Below are 14923 nucleotides of genomic sequence, written 5' to 3'. Positions count from 1 at the left end.
ACATTTATCTGATGAAGGTCTCTGAGTAAAATGTCACGCTGTGTTTTTAACAGCTGTTTAGCGAGATTGTTGGCACCATGGAGAGCTGTTCCAAAACGCACACCCTCATTACACCAAACATCTGCATGGAATCTTCAAATGTATTTATTCTTGTGGTAACAATTCATATCCCAAAACACACACTTCAATGTACATGGTGACGCGCAAAAAGGCATTTTGAGATTGGAAAGAGTGAGAACTGTGAAATGAATCTCTTAACAGATACACTGATCACGATCCAAGCAGGTGCTGAAAATAACTACAAATACCAGAGTGTTAGGATGTGTATACTCTCCACACACACAATAGCTCTTTCATAGAAAGAATGACATGGTTATTGAGGAACTCTGCAACACCATCACATACAACAGCCAAATGAGGATGCCAAATCTAAATCTAAATATAGTTCCAAATATACAAGACTAACCCAAGCCATAACAGAAATATATCCAATAAAGAAGAATTCATTTCATAAACATTGTAAAGGTAACCCATAAAATGTCTGCTAAAAGTTCCAACATAATACTGTAATTGTGCTTTCAGTGCAAATGAGTCTGTCTCCGTCCAAAATCTCCCGTGCTGTGTGTGTGTGTGTGTGTGTGTGTGAGCATCATCTACACTTTAGAAAGTGCTTCCTTCACCTTTAACCTCACTACAGCTACCTGTCCGTATGTCTTAAACCTTGAGCCAGCTCAGATATATTAAATCTCTACCTATTAAGACTTGTGCCAGTTCCACTGGCAGCTCAGAGAAAAATCTCAGTTAAAGCTTAGCATGCACTGTGTACGTTAAGGCCTTTCCAAGCAGCGTGATTCTCCAAATTAACATCGAACCATATTGCAACAATATAACTGTTATACTTAGAAGCAGACTGAACCAAATGAGAAGTGAAGAGTCAGCATTATCACTCAAGCCAAATAATCAACTAACCTTACAACTAAGCCGGCCTTCTTTCTCTTCACATTGTAAGGCTGTACAGTCTGTTAGAATGCATGCCTACATGTATTATGTGAGGCAGTTCTTATTGATATCTTCACAACGAGTGCTTTTGTACCTAGGGAGCACTAAACAATTGAGTAAGCATCAGCATCAGAAGACACATAATATCAGCTTTGATGACTGTATACAAAGGCAGTGCAAGCAATCATAACGGAAAGAGCCATGAAATTATTACGCAACACACAATATTGCCTACGCCAATTTGAGGTTGATTTCAAGTGATTTTTTTTTGTTGTTCAAAAAACACAAAGTTTATCTACTGTACCAAAGTGTCTATTAATTACTACCGTAATACCTGAAAATAATACCACAACTGTGGGAATTGTCCAATCAGAATCAGGGCAGCTCCTGAAGACCGACTTCAGCGATTGGTTGTCTCAGAGCAGCTCCTCAAGACAGACTTCATCAATTGGCTGTCTCCAGAAGCAGAAAGAACTGAATTCTGGGAAACTGAAGGTGGCGCTGTGCTCCTTACTGCGTAAAGGAAAAACGTGCTCTACCAGTTCACTCAGTCGGCCGTACCTACATTGAGACAGGCAAGGGGTTAGATAACAGTTACTTACTGACCAAGGTCGGGATTCAAAAGCACATGGTCGACAAACGCACTGCACTTGACTTTGAAGGTAAATCACGCCTGAGCCGAATTCCGGCCCAAATACTTCCAAAGAAACCCACACTACTGACATACAGACAGATAAACAGACCTGCAAAGTAGCTACTTACGATGTTTTATTGCCTTTTGATTGCTCTAGGATGAGCTCTCCTTTGGGATTGACTGTGAATATCCGACACACAGGGACACCCACTTGCTTGTAGGCAAACACATCCTGAGCCAAAAATAGAAGAGTCATCTTAACAGTCTCCCTGTTCTTATATTCAAAATTAGGTATATAATTACAAGATAAAACAAAGCTTACATTTGTTCGGTTTCCAAAGGCTGCATAGAAGGGATGTGTGTTCGGGTAGAAGAGGTTCTTGATGTCTGTGAGGCATTCAATCTTGAACTTCTCTGGCTTCTTTTCAATTACCTCCCTTATAGAAGTTTAAAGAAAAATAAAATGCTCGAAATGTAAGCATACTACAAGACTATTACAATGTTTAAATCAATCCATTTTGCAACACCATCATAACTGTATCAGAGTTTCTAACCCAGATGCCCAACAGCTTCCACCCCCAAGCCATAAGATGCTGAACAATTAATCAAATGGCCACCTGGACTGTTTACATTGACCGACCCCCCCCCCCTCATTTTCATTTTAGCCCAAAACAACTTTATATCTAAGGAGTGCCTTTGATATGACGGCCTGCACATGCGCAGTTCGGCGCTAGACAACCGTTAGACCCGATGACGTGTTTCTGCGCATGAACTTAGCTAGCCAACGTCGCCATGACATCACCTATTTCAATTGCCCTAATTGTGCATTTCTACTGGAGAAGCAGTTTCTACACATCTTCATACTAAACCATATGACTGTATTACAATAATAAACAGACTGACCAAATGAGAACGGAAAGGTCAGTTTTACCTATGAAAGGCAGAGAAGAGGCTACTAGGGGAGAGCATGAGGGGTCCTTGAGGCAGGATGGTACCCCGGTCGTTCACCCAGTGCAGGTAACCTCTGGTCATGTCGGCCATCCCGATGGCCCGCGCCGAACAGTACAGGAACTTGTAGCCATTCCTGAAGACAGTAGACATGCGTACTGTAGTCACTGCAACCTCAACATGCATATAGAGCCTACATTGGATCATTATCCTAGCCACTCACTCTAATTGTTGAGCGACTAGAATTTCTTTATGTGGAACAAGAATGTGAATAGTCATGCATAAGTGGTGAATGTCGGAAACGGTAGCTCTGTATGTATCAAATGCTTCAGAGTAGGAGAGCTGATTTAGGATCAGTTTTGCCTTTTAGATAATAAATAAGAACAGGCAATATTCAGTCTGGATCGCTGAAGCGTTACAGATTGCGCAAAAGAAATGTAAAAGTAATTTCCGATATACACAGCGTTTAACTTGAATGCAGTCACCGCTAACGAGGGAACATTGCCTTTACATATTTATTTTAGAACGCTGAACTTCCGCGATACAGATTGAATAGAGGCCCTAATCCTAGATCAGTACTCTCGCTGAGACACTTCACACATACAGCCACTGGCCTGGGGCCTACTTACTCATGCACTGAGTGGTAGAGCTTAGCGATGCCTTGATGAGTCCAGTCTTTCCCAAGCTGAGGGAGGATTTGGCCAAACACATCTGACCTAAGAAAATAAGCATTTTGTCAGGCTTCAAAACTAGCTTCACCTGGAGGAATTAGCTAGCGTGAATGCCTTAGAGGATTATAATAATAACTTAAGAACTGATTAATTAAGTTTAACCATGATCTGATTACCAGACAGACCTCCAGTATCAAACAAACAAACTGTGAGATTAAAAGATCAGGAGAGGACCTTAATCCAACTTCCTATATAGTGCACTAGTTCTGACCAGGGCCCTATGGTGCACTAAGAGGGGAATACGGGTGCCATTTGGGACACAGCCTCAGACAGTAGGAGTTGACATTGAGTGATGTTACAGGCTTTTGGTTTTTCTCTCAAAGTCAATTTCGAGGATGGTTCTGTGTGGGTGTGGCACGCTCTGATTGGAATCCTACTCATTGGTCAGGATGGGTTGCACTTGTCATCCTCGTGAGTCAGAAGAGGTTTCACCTGTGCTGGCACAGCTGCTATTTAAAAGCTGTTGGTCCAGTGCTTCAGATATCATGAGGGATGTTGGAAGAGCTGCACCTCTTTTTTTAGCTCATCCTCTTCAAGCTGATAAACAAAGCCTTTTATCTTGTGTCTCCCCTGTTTGGTTATTTGGCTACACATTTATTTTCAGTCCCTTACCCAAGTTGGTGTGGGTTTACTTTTCTTTTAGCTTGTCTGTTACTGGGAAACTAAAGTGGGCGTCCATGGTTGGTGTGTTAAGACCATAGAGAATGATGGAGACCTCTAGTGGCCAAAAAGCCATTTTAGCATGGGCAGAGCCATTGAAGGCTTCCGCCATTTTAAAGTAGTCAACTGGGTGGGGATTCCTATGGGTTCTAGCCTCAATGGCACTGGCCATGCTGTCCCAGATGATATAATGGCACAGATGTAAAAATTAGTTCTCTATCTCTATGGTTAAGACCCTACTCGAGTTTGCTTGGACGGCACTCAGTAGGCACCCACTTGTATGCCTTTCAGAACCCATTTTAAAACCCGACCTGTTTCGTTTTGGTTGTCTGTGGTTCATGTTTGTACCATTTTTCTGTTGAGCGAAAGTATTCAACAGCATTGAATGCCACTTTACTTGGTGATGGTGCCGTCGATGTCGGAGATAATGACTTTGTCATCCCAGTTCCACAGGTAGATGGTGCCCTCGCAGCGACACGTGCCCTGGTACTGAGTGGTGATGCTGAAGGTGACGTCATTAGGCCCCTCCCTCAGCTTCAGACTCACCTATGAGAAGACAGAGATGAAGTGGTGTGTGAGAGAGTGACAGCAAGTGGTTTTCCAAATATATGCTGGTTATTGACAGGTGCCAATATACAGATTAGGAGAGAGGGTGCACTTGCCCCCAAAAGCCTTCAATGGCGCTGCCCGTGCCGTCAGAGAAGCCATTATGGCAAGGATGTAGCGATGTGTACTCTGTCCAACTCTGTGGTAATATAACTTCATAAGTTATGAACATGGCTCTTACTATCTGGTCAGATGAGAGGCGGAGAGACTTCTTGTAGGAGTGGGATCCGGTTGGTGCTGAAACCTCTGTCTGCACACGCTCAGTAGGTGCCAGTGCATTCAGCTCTTTAGATTCTTCATCACTGGAGGAGTCTGCTGCTGCTTTCTGCCTGCATTCCAAATAACAACCTCATTTCAACATCAGACTTCCTAAAAACAGTATACGTTTAAACTAAGATGAGTAAAGATGAGTGAGTAGTTAGTCAAAATAAACACCCAGAACTTGTATATGTTGCCACTAGAGGGCAGTATCCCAACAGTCTGAATTGTCATTCAGCTTCATTTACTACTGAAAGACAAAATGCTGATGAGACTTCTAAACCGAGTGCCTCATGCATGTTCTCAGGGGCACTTCCTATGAGTCACTGTTTTCCCAGAGCTAATCCAGTTTGTCATTTGTTGGTGTCAAGAATATGGGTGAGGAGGGTGACATCAGTGTGTGACTAATTGGGCTTCCCCTTGTGAAACAATGCCAGGGCTGGTGGTGGGGGACAGACAGGGTGGTGCTGGGCTGACTCACTGTGGGACTGCTGGACTCTGTTGATCAAAGACAGGGCTCTCTGTGTCTCTGTGTGTCTCTGACAGGGACTCCTGTCTGTCCATCTTGGCCTCTGAAGACTGGCGAGAGGAGCAGACAACATTAATTACTCCATAACGGATTATCATGTCAACATTGATTTCATATGACAGAGTATTTATTCATTGATTTATAGTGTAATTACTGCTAATTTTTACATGAACAACTCATTCCTATAGTCATGCAGTACAATGAGCACATGGTTCTCCTCACTCTGACTTGCTTAGGCTCATTTACAATGGAAATTAAAACAAATCCAATGCGATTCACATGGGAACTATTTCCTGCCCACGCAAAGAGAGGCATGACGAAAAAGAGGGTGAACACCATGGACCATCTGTTCAAGTTGACGAAGCATTAGTATCCAGAAAGTAGTTCAGCTAGGGTCGATTTAACTATGAGTACTACAGAGTAGCAATACCAGTGGACCTATAGCGTACTGCAAGAACACCCTGTTGTGCGTCCCAACTGGCACCCTATTCCCTATGTAGTGCGCTCATTTTGATCCGAGCCCCTAATCAAAAGCAGTGCACTATATAGGGAATAGGGTGCCATTTGGGATGCATTTCCTACCTGTTTGACGCTGCTCTTCCTCCAGAACCACCAGCGGCCAGACTTCTTAGGCATCTTGTCCTTCACCCACGCCTCTTCTGTAGCCTGAGATTAAGTATTTATGAGTACGCGCACAGAATGTTGAAGTTATAACATACATTTATAATGCATAACGTGTGATCTACCTTGGGCAGGTTCTTCTGGAAAGCTTGCATACTCAGTATCAACGGAGCTGCCAATGTCCAGTTGTAATATCTGTAAAAAAATATATATAAATAGAAAAAATTATCAAACAGTACAGTACCAGTCACAAGTTTGGACACACCTACTCACTCAAGGGTTTGTCTTTATTTTTTTACTGTTTTCTACATTGTAGAATAATAGTGAAACATCAAAACTATGAAATAACACATATGGAATCATGTAGTAAGCAAAAAGGTGTTCAAATCTAAATATATTTTATATCTGAGATTATTCAAAGTAGCCACCTATTGCCTTGATGACAGCTTTGTTCAGTGTGTAAATATACACACTGAACACAAATATAAATGCAAGGCAACATGTAAAGTGTTGGTCCCATGTTTCAAAGATCCCAGAAATGTTCCATACGCACAGAAAGCTTATTTCTCTCAGATTTCGTGCACAAATTTGTTTACATCCCTGTTAGTGAGCATTTCTCCTTTGATAAAATAATTCATTCACCTGACAGGTGTGGCATATCAAGAAGCTGATTAAACATCATGATCATTACACAGGTGTACCTTGTGCTGGGGGCAATAAAAGGCCACTAAAATGGGCAGTTTTGTTACTACACACAATGCCACAAATGTTTCAAGTTTTGAAAGAGCGTGCTATTGGCATGCTGACTGCCGGAATGTCCACCAGAGCTTTTGCCAGAGAATTGAACATTCACTTCTCTACCATAAGCCACCTCCAATGTCATTTTAGAGAATTTGGCAGTAAGTCCAACCGGCCTTACAACTGCAGACCACGTGTATGGCGCCCGGTGGGCGAGCGGTTTGCTGATGTCAACGTTGTGATCAGAGTACCCCATGGTAGCGGTGGGGTTATGGTATTGGCAGGCATAAGCTACGGACAACGAACACAATTGCATTTTATCGATGGCAATTTGAATGCACAGAAATACCGTGACGAGATCCTGAGGCCCATTGTAAGGCCCATTTTTTTGTTAAGGTATCTGTGATCAATAGATGCATATCTGTATTCCTAGTCATGTGAAATCAATAGATTAGGGCCTAATGAATTTATTTCAATTGACTGATTTCCTCATATCAACTGTAATCTCAGAAAACCTTTGAAATTGTCGCATGTTGCATTTATTTATATATATACAGTGGGGAGAACAAGTATTTGATACACTGCCGATATTGCAGGTTTTCCTACTTACAAAGCATGTAGAGGTCTGTAATTTTTATCATAGGTACACTTCAACTGTGAGAGACGGAATCTAAAACAAAAATCCAGAAAATCACATTGTATGATTTTTAAGTAATTAATTTGCATTTTATTGCATGACATAAGTATTTGATCACCTACCAACCAGTAAGAATTCCGGCTCTCACAGACCTGTTAGTTTTTCTTTAAGAAGCCCTCCTGTTCTCCACTCATTACCTGTATTAACTGCACCTGTTTGAACTCGTTACCTGTATAAAAGACACCTGTCCACAACCTCAATCAAACAGACTCCAACCTCTCCACAATGGCCAAGACCAGAGAGCTGTGTAAGGATATCAGGGTTAAATTGTAGACATGCACAAGGCTGGGATGGGCTACAGGACAATAGGCAAGCAGCTTGGTGAGAAGGCAACAACTGTTGGCGCAATTATTAGAAAATGGAAGAAGTTCAAGATGATGGTCAATCACCCTCGGTCTGGGGCTCCATGCAAGATCTCACCTCGTGGGGCATCAATGATCATGAGGAAGGTGAGGGATCAGCCAGAACTACACGGCAGGACCTGGTCAATGACCTGAAGAGAGCTGGGACCACAGTCTCAAAGAAAACCATTAGTAACACACTACGCCGTCATGGATTAAAATCCTGCAGCGCACGCAAGGTCCCCCTGCTCAAGCCAGCGCATGTCCAGGCCCGTCTGAAGTTTTCCAATGACCATCTGGATGATCCAGAGGAGGAATGGGAGAAGGTCATGTGGTCTGATGAGACAAAAATAGAGCTTTTTGGTCTAAACTCCACTCGCCATGTTTGGAGGAAGAAGAAGGATGAGTACAACCCCAAGAACACCATCCCAACCGTGAAGCATGGAGGTGGAAACATCATTCTTTGGGGATGCTTTTCTGCAAAGGGGACAGGACGACTGCACCGTATTGAGGGGAGGATGGATGGGGCCATGTATCGCGAGATCTTGGCCAACAACCTCCTTCCCTCAGTAAGAGCATTGAAGATGGGTCGTGGCTGGGTCTTCCAGCATGACAACAACCCGAAACACACAGCCAGGGCAACTAAGGAGTGGCTCCGTAAGAAGCATCTCAAGGTCCTGGAGTGGCCTAGCCAGTCTCCAGACCTGAACCCAATAGAAAATCTTTGGAGGGAGCTGAAAGTCCGTATTGCCCAGTGACAGCCCCGAAACCTGAAGGATCTAGAGAAGTTCTGTATGGAGGAGTGGGCCAAAATCCCTGCTGCAGTGTGTGCAAACCTGGTCAAGAACTACAGGAAACATATGATCTCTGTAATTGCAAACAAAGGTTTCTGTACCAAATATTAAGTTCTGCTTTTCTGATGTATCAAATACTTATGTCATGCAATAAAATGCAAATTAATTACTTAAATATCATACAATGTGATTTTCTGGATTTTTGTTTTAGATTCCGTCTCTCACAGTTGAAGTGTACCTATGATAAAAATGACAGACCTCTACATGCTTTGTAAGTAGGAAAACCTGCAAAATCGGCAGTGTATCAAATACTTGTTCTCCCCACTGTATATATATTGAGTTGCACCCCCTTTTTCTCTCAGAACGGCCTCTATTCGTCGGGGCAAGGACTACAAGGTGTCGATAGCGTTCCAAAGGGATGCTGGCCCATGTTGACTCCAATGCTTCCCACAGTTGTGTCAGATTGGCTGGATGTCCTTTGGGTGGTGGACCATTCTTGATACACACGGGAAACTTTCGAGTGTAAAAAACCCAGCAGCGTTGCAGTTCTTGCCACACTCAAACCAGTGCGCCTGGCAACTACTACCATACCCCATTCAAAAGCACAAATCTTTTGTCTTGCCCATTCACCCTCTGAATGGCACACATACACAATCCATGTCTGAATTACCTCAAGGCTTACAAATCTTTCTTTAACCTGTCTCCTCCCCTTCATCTGCACTGATTGAAGTGGATTTAACTAGTGACATCAATAGCTTTCACCTGGATTCACCGGGTCAGTCTATGTCATGGAAAGAGCAGGTGTTCTTAATGTTTTGTACACTAAGTCCATATAAAGTATATTGTATGTGTGTAATAAAAATTATTGTGATAAGTTTCAAGTTCAAGGAAATCTAATTGTGATCTTCTGTTCAAAATGTCATAGTCTAAGAATTAGTACAATGTAGTAAGATTAATTAGTATGAGTATGACAGCTGTAACGACTCACCGGTTTGAAATTCTAACCACCAAATTGGGATTGTCGATGATTGCTGGATTTTCAGCAAATTCGTGATATGTGATGATGTGCTCCATGAATTTCTCTGCAATAAAAAAAATAAATCAAAGCACTATTATCATAAGTCATATTATTATTTGTGGCATTTGTGAGTAATAGTGTACTAGTTTATTATTTGCGTACTTATCAAGGTCCTAGGCTACATCCCAAATGGAACCTATTCCCTACAGGTCCTGGTCAAATGCAGTGCATTATACTAGGGAATATGGTGCAATTTGGGAAACAGCACTAGTCACTATAATATAACACTTACACAGAGTAGGTAACCTTACCTTTGGAGATTTCAGAGTTCTCTCCGACCCCTCCACAGAGAGACAGGGTGACATCTGGTAGATCCCCAGCCGAGTCAGACAGACAATCGGTCCCGCTGTCGGCCGCTGCACTGCCCACAGACTGGGGAGACTGGGACCCATCGCGCCGGCCCACCTCTACCCAGTGCTTAGGGACCGCCTCGGACTCACTGCAACACACAGACATAACCACAGACTGGTCAGTCACTACAACACAATACAGGCCCTCGTCAAAAGTAGTGCACTATAAAGGGAATATGGCTACAATACATGCGATGAAAGACATGATGAGGTACCTCTTGGGACCTAAGTAGCGTGCAACAATATCAGGCTCCATAGCGTTCAGGTCATCCAGGTAAATATCCTCAGGACCCTGGTGTTGACTCCTCTTTCTCACACCTTCGTCACAGAGAAACCATCAACATTCACAAAAACGTTCACATAAACCGTTTACATTCTTATAAACCATTCACAAATACTGTTGTTCACCTTTTTCACTTCTGAGAAATCTGAGCATTCTGTAAAGCCCCATTCAGACGTAGTGTGCATCCTAAATGGCACCCTATTGCCTATTATAGTGCACTACTTTTTTTTACCAGAGCCCTATGGGTCCTGGTCAAAAGTAGTTCATTATATTGAGAATAGGGTGCCATTTGAGACACAGCCTGAGAGGCAAGTAAGAACTTCCCAGACCTCAGAGCAAACCACTTCCTTCCTGTTATTATATTCTAAAACACTGCTCTACCAAACACTGTCTGGGTGTAACGTTAGTCAATAACACTGTCTGGGTGTAACATTAGTCCATAACACTGTTTGAGCTCATGAATAAGTAATTTCCTCTCTGTTGCCATCACACCATTCTGAAGTGACAAAGCTATGGGGTTCTTAAAATAGGGGACACAAAACATCAAAAAGGGGACAAAGGTCCTGTGAAGACTTTGTTCATGCCAGCTGTCGTGGAGAACAGAGGGCTATGACATGCCCTCCTCCGGCACATTGTGCTACCATAAGCAAGTAAGCCTTAATAAGTCATGTGTTATATTTGATCAATAAGCTATCTATATGAACCATCTCTGCATACTTTAGATGTGGTTTCTTAAATAAGTTTGGTTGCTTTTACACTGCACAATTAGTACCTCTCCTCTTGGACGGGGAGTCAGTCTTGGAGCCAATGGCCCCCAGGTCCCCACAGGCAGAAGAGCCACTGTCCCTCCGGCTGGAACCAAGCACACTGGGGGGAGTGGAGGTCCAACGAGCCCTACGCTCAGGCTTGGGCAGAAGGGGGGTGGGAGTGGGATAGGGCTCTGCTGTGAGAGCACCTGGCTCTGGTTTGAGGGGACACGGTTCAGGTTGGGGCGGAGAATGGGTTTCAGATAGAGAGTCGGGCGGGTGGTGTTTGGAGCTATGGAGGGCACTTTGTTTGGGAGTCCGGGGTTCTGGTTTGACGATGGCAGGTCCACACACAGGGTCCAGAGAGGTGTGGATGCCCCCTGCCTCCACCCCCATGGCCTCAGAGCTGAAGATGACCCTGAAGTGGGTGCTCTCTGATGGAGTTATAGTTACTGTCTTAGTCAGCTCCGAGCGCTCTTTCTTACAGACCTGGACAAAGAGAGCCAATATGAAATCAGTGGGTATAGGGATTTCATGTCATGACATTTTTTGGCATGTTTCCATCTCTGAGATGGAGGACATACAGTGTATACTTCCCAAATGGCACCCTTATTCCCAATAGTGGCCTATGGGCCCTGTTCAAAAGTGGCGCACTATCAGGAAATAGGGTGCCATGAGACGCAAGACGCAGGCCTTACCCTGGTGGATTCTGGGAACTCTCCCCAGGACCACTGCATGTGTGACTCTGCTCTGAGCATGCTCTCTGATGACTTCACCATCAGCTCAGAGTCGCTCTTTGGAGACATGGGCTCGGACAGGGATCTTGAGGATCTGCTGAAATCAAGAAAAAACCTCCCAATACATTCACTTTGAACACAAGAGGACATGTATACACAGCTCCACAGGCATTATTTTTAAACGTTTGTCGTAGCACTTAAATTTAAAATCTACCTAGGGCCGGGATTCATACCAAGGCATGTTACAGAGCAACAAACGGGACAGCCGACAATGCACCTTTTAAGGTCATTTTTGCTTGAGCCAACGTCACAACAGGGACATTGCGCCTTTAAAAGGTGCATTGACGGTTGTCCAGTGCGCTGCTCTACAACGTGCCTTGGATTGAATCCCAGCCCTAGTATCGGTTTTGTCAAAATCCTATGAAAACAAAAATCTCTAATGATCCTGTCTGTTTGTATGATCTGTGTAAATATTTGAATAAGAAGTTAATGACTGACTGACTGACTGACTGAGGGGGTCATACCTGAGGCTGCCGCCGGTAGACCAGTCTCCATCAGAGAAAGGGTAGCTGTCCAGAGAGTGGAGGGTGGGGTGCTGCCTGTTTTCCACTGTGTCCTTCACTGTAGAGAACGAAGAGGCCCTGAGGAGGTAAAGAAGATCACACCATCAACCGCAGGGTTAACACTACACACTATGCAAAGCAGACCTAGACCACATCCCAAATGGCACCCTATTCCCTACATACAGTAGTGCACTACTTTTGACCAGGGCCCATAGGCCAAAAGCAGTGCACTATGTAGGGAATAAGGTGCCATTTTGTAGGTACCCCAACTTCCATGGATTTACCTGCTGTTGTTGTGTGTGCCACCGTGCTCATCGTCTGAGCTCAGCTCACAGACCTCCTCCACACAAGCAGTGGGGGTCTGCTGCTCCTCCTTCCGGGGATCTGCTTTGTGCTTCCTCCTGCGTCTCTTCTTCTTTTTCCCTGCTGTGGTGCTGGGGGGGAGGAGGGGGGTGGAGGAGGAGGCCGGGTCCTCTAGGCACCCCTGGGGGGACTGCAGCCCACCCTCCAGACCCGACCCTCCAGCTCGAGACTCTCTGCCCCACCAAAGAGCCTCCTCTGTGGGGATGGGCGAAGTCACAAGGTGGGCAGGGACGATCTCCTGGGGCGGGGTGACAAAAAGAGAGATGAGTCACAAGTTTACGTTATAGAATGCGTCCTCAATGGCACCTTATTCCACACAGTGCACTACTTTAGGTCAAAATAAGTGCTTTTTGGGGGGAATAGGGTGCCATTTGGGATACAAGCCAGTAATAAGCTGTGTCAACAGTGGTTGACCAATATTTTTTTTTTTTTAACTCACATTATGCTGCTCGGTTTCTTGGACAAAGAAGGCCTCTCCGTTGTCACCCAGCTTCATGTGCAGCTCTACTGGTTCTCCATTGATCTCAATGTCAATCTGCAGCGGTAAAGGAAAGGTCAGCCACCGATTTATGGAGGAACTCTGTATCAAGCATCTCAGACCAGAAGTGCTGATTCAGGATCAGTTTTGCCCATAAGTTTACATGGACAGGGGGGCACTCCTACTCGAAGATGCTTGATATACTGTATACAGCCCGAAGTCAACTAACTGGAAGATGCAACTGAATTACTAGGCGGAACTGACGTTTAACTGAGACCTGGTAACCACATGAGAAGGTATGACTGAATTTGTCAAACATTCTCAAAAACAACCCTTTATAATAATGTCCAGTAATAAACCAAGGCATTAATAAACAAACAGTTTCCACACATTGTTATAGTGTGCTTGCTTAATTCAGCAAGACCACTCTAGATATTGGACACAGGCCTACTTCTTATTATGGTGTGCTTACATGCTCAAAATAACTTTTTTTATTTTGGCTAACACTATGCTATGGTTCCTGAATGCAAACTGGGCGAACAGATTACCTGCCTGCAGTGCATCATACTGTTTCCTGTTAAGCTTAATGGGATACGTTGGGATTTTGGCAATGAGGCCCTTTATCTACTTCCCCGGAGTCAGATGAACTCATGGATACTATGCGTATGTGTCTGTGTCCAGAATGAAGAAAGTTATAAGTAGTTTCGCGAGCCAATGCTAGCAGATACCCATAGACTTACAGTCATTACACTAATGCTAGTTAGCATTGTCTTGCGAAACTACCTCTAACTTCCTTCATACTGAACACAGAGATGTAAAAATGGTATCCACGAGTTCATCAGCCTCCTCGGCTGTGTTTGTGCAGAAGGAATTGCCCTTCTGTCTATTGTTAAAAAATTATACGCCGAAATTGTTGCAACCCCAATTACTAGCCTGTTCAACCTCTCTTTCGTATCGTCTGAGATCCCCAAAGATTGGAAAGCTGCCGCGGTCATCCCCCTCTTCAAAAGGGGGAGACACTCTAGACCCAAACTGTTATAGACCTATATCCATCCTGCCCTGCCTTTCTAAAATCTTCGAAGGCCAAGTTAATAAACAGATCGACCATTTCGAATCCCACCGTACCTTCTCCACTATGCAATCTGGTTTCCGAGCTGGTCATGGGTGGATCTCAGCCACGCTCAAGGTCCTAAATAATATCATAACCGCCATTGATAAAAGACAGTACTGTGCAGCCGTCTTCATTGACCTGGTCAAGGCTTTCGACTCTGTCAATCACCGCATTCTTATCGGCAGACTCAATTTTATTTTTTTTTATTTTTTTTATTTCACCTTTATTTAACCAGTTAGGCTAGTTGAGAACAAGTTCTCATTTGCAACTGCGACCTGGCCAAGATAAAGCATAGCAGTGTGAACAGACAACACAGAGTTACACATGGAGTAAACAATAAACAAGTCAATAACATGGTAGAAAAAAAAGAGAATCTATATACAATGTGTGCAAAAGGCATGAGGTAGGCAATAAATCGAATAATTACAATTTAGCAGATTAACACTGGAGTGATAAATCATCAGATGATCATGTGCAAGAAGAGATACTGGTGTGCAAAAGAGCAGAAAAGTAAATAAATAAAAGCAGTATGGGGGGTGAGGTAGGTAAATTGGGTGGGTAGTTTACAGATGGACTATGTACAGCTGCAGCGATCGGTTAGCTGCTCGGATAGCAGATTTTTAAAGTTGTTGAGGGAGATAAAAGTCTCCAACTTCAG

General features: G+C 43.8%; 1 protein-coding gene across 3 annotated transcripts in view; it reads right to left on the bottom strand.

Moving 5' to 3' along the window:
* Positions 1-128: 128 nt before the first annotated feature.
* LOC139583834 (phosphatidate phosphatase LPIN2-like) overlaps positions 129-14923 on the bottom strand; it is an 83714-nt gene continuing 68919 nt past the window's right edge. For 2 of the 3 annotated variants that reach the window (XM_071415358.1, XM_071415359.1), the window contains exons 3-20: positions 13116-13211; positions 12598-12914; positions 12275-12391; positions 11712-11847; positions 11040-11502; positions 10200-10302; positions 9886-10073; positions 9545-9638; positions 6112-6181; positions 5948-6031; positions 5318-5415; positions 4760-4907; positions 4370-4518; positions 3211-3297; positions 2565-2717; positions 1956-2070; positions 1762-1865; positions 129-1560 (exon numbers count right to left, since the gene is read on the bottom strand). In XM_071415358.1, coding sequence (XP_071271459.1) covers positions 1416-1560; positions 1762-1865; positions 1956-2070; positions 2565-2717; positions 3211-3297; positions 4370-4518; positions 4760-4907; positions 5318-5415; positions 5948-6031; positions 6112-6181; positions 9545-9638; positions 9886-10073; positions 10200-10302; positions 11040-11502; positions 11712-11847; positions 12275-12391; positions 12598-12914; positions 13116-13211 — 2667 coding nt within the window. In that variant the 3' untranslated portion in view covers positions 129-1415. The remainder of the gene's footprint in view (positions 1561-1761; positions 1866-1955; positions 2071-2564; positions 2718-3210; positions 3298-4369; positions 4519-4759; positions 4908-5317; positions 5416-5947; positions 6032-6111; positions 6182-9544; positions 9639-9885; positions 10074-10199; positions 10303-11039; positions 11503-11711; positions 11848-12274; positions 12392-12597; positions 12915-13115; positions 13212-14923) is intronic. The other variant, XM_071415360.1, reaches the window with a different exon arrangement.

Source organism: Salvelinus alpinus, chromosome 8 (assembly GCF_045679555.1).
Source record: "Salvelinus alpinus chromosome 8, SLU_Salpinus.1, whole genome shotgun sequence".
Lineage (NCBI taxonomy): Eukaryota > Metazoa > Chordata > Actinopteri > Salmoniformes > Salmonidae > Salvelinus > Salvelinus alpinus.
The sequence above is the reverse complement of the archived record's forward strand: the minus strand, read 5'-3'. Positions and strand labels throughout refer to the sequence as shown.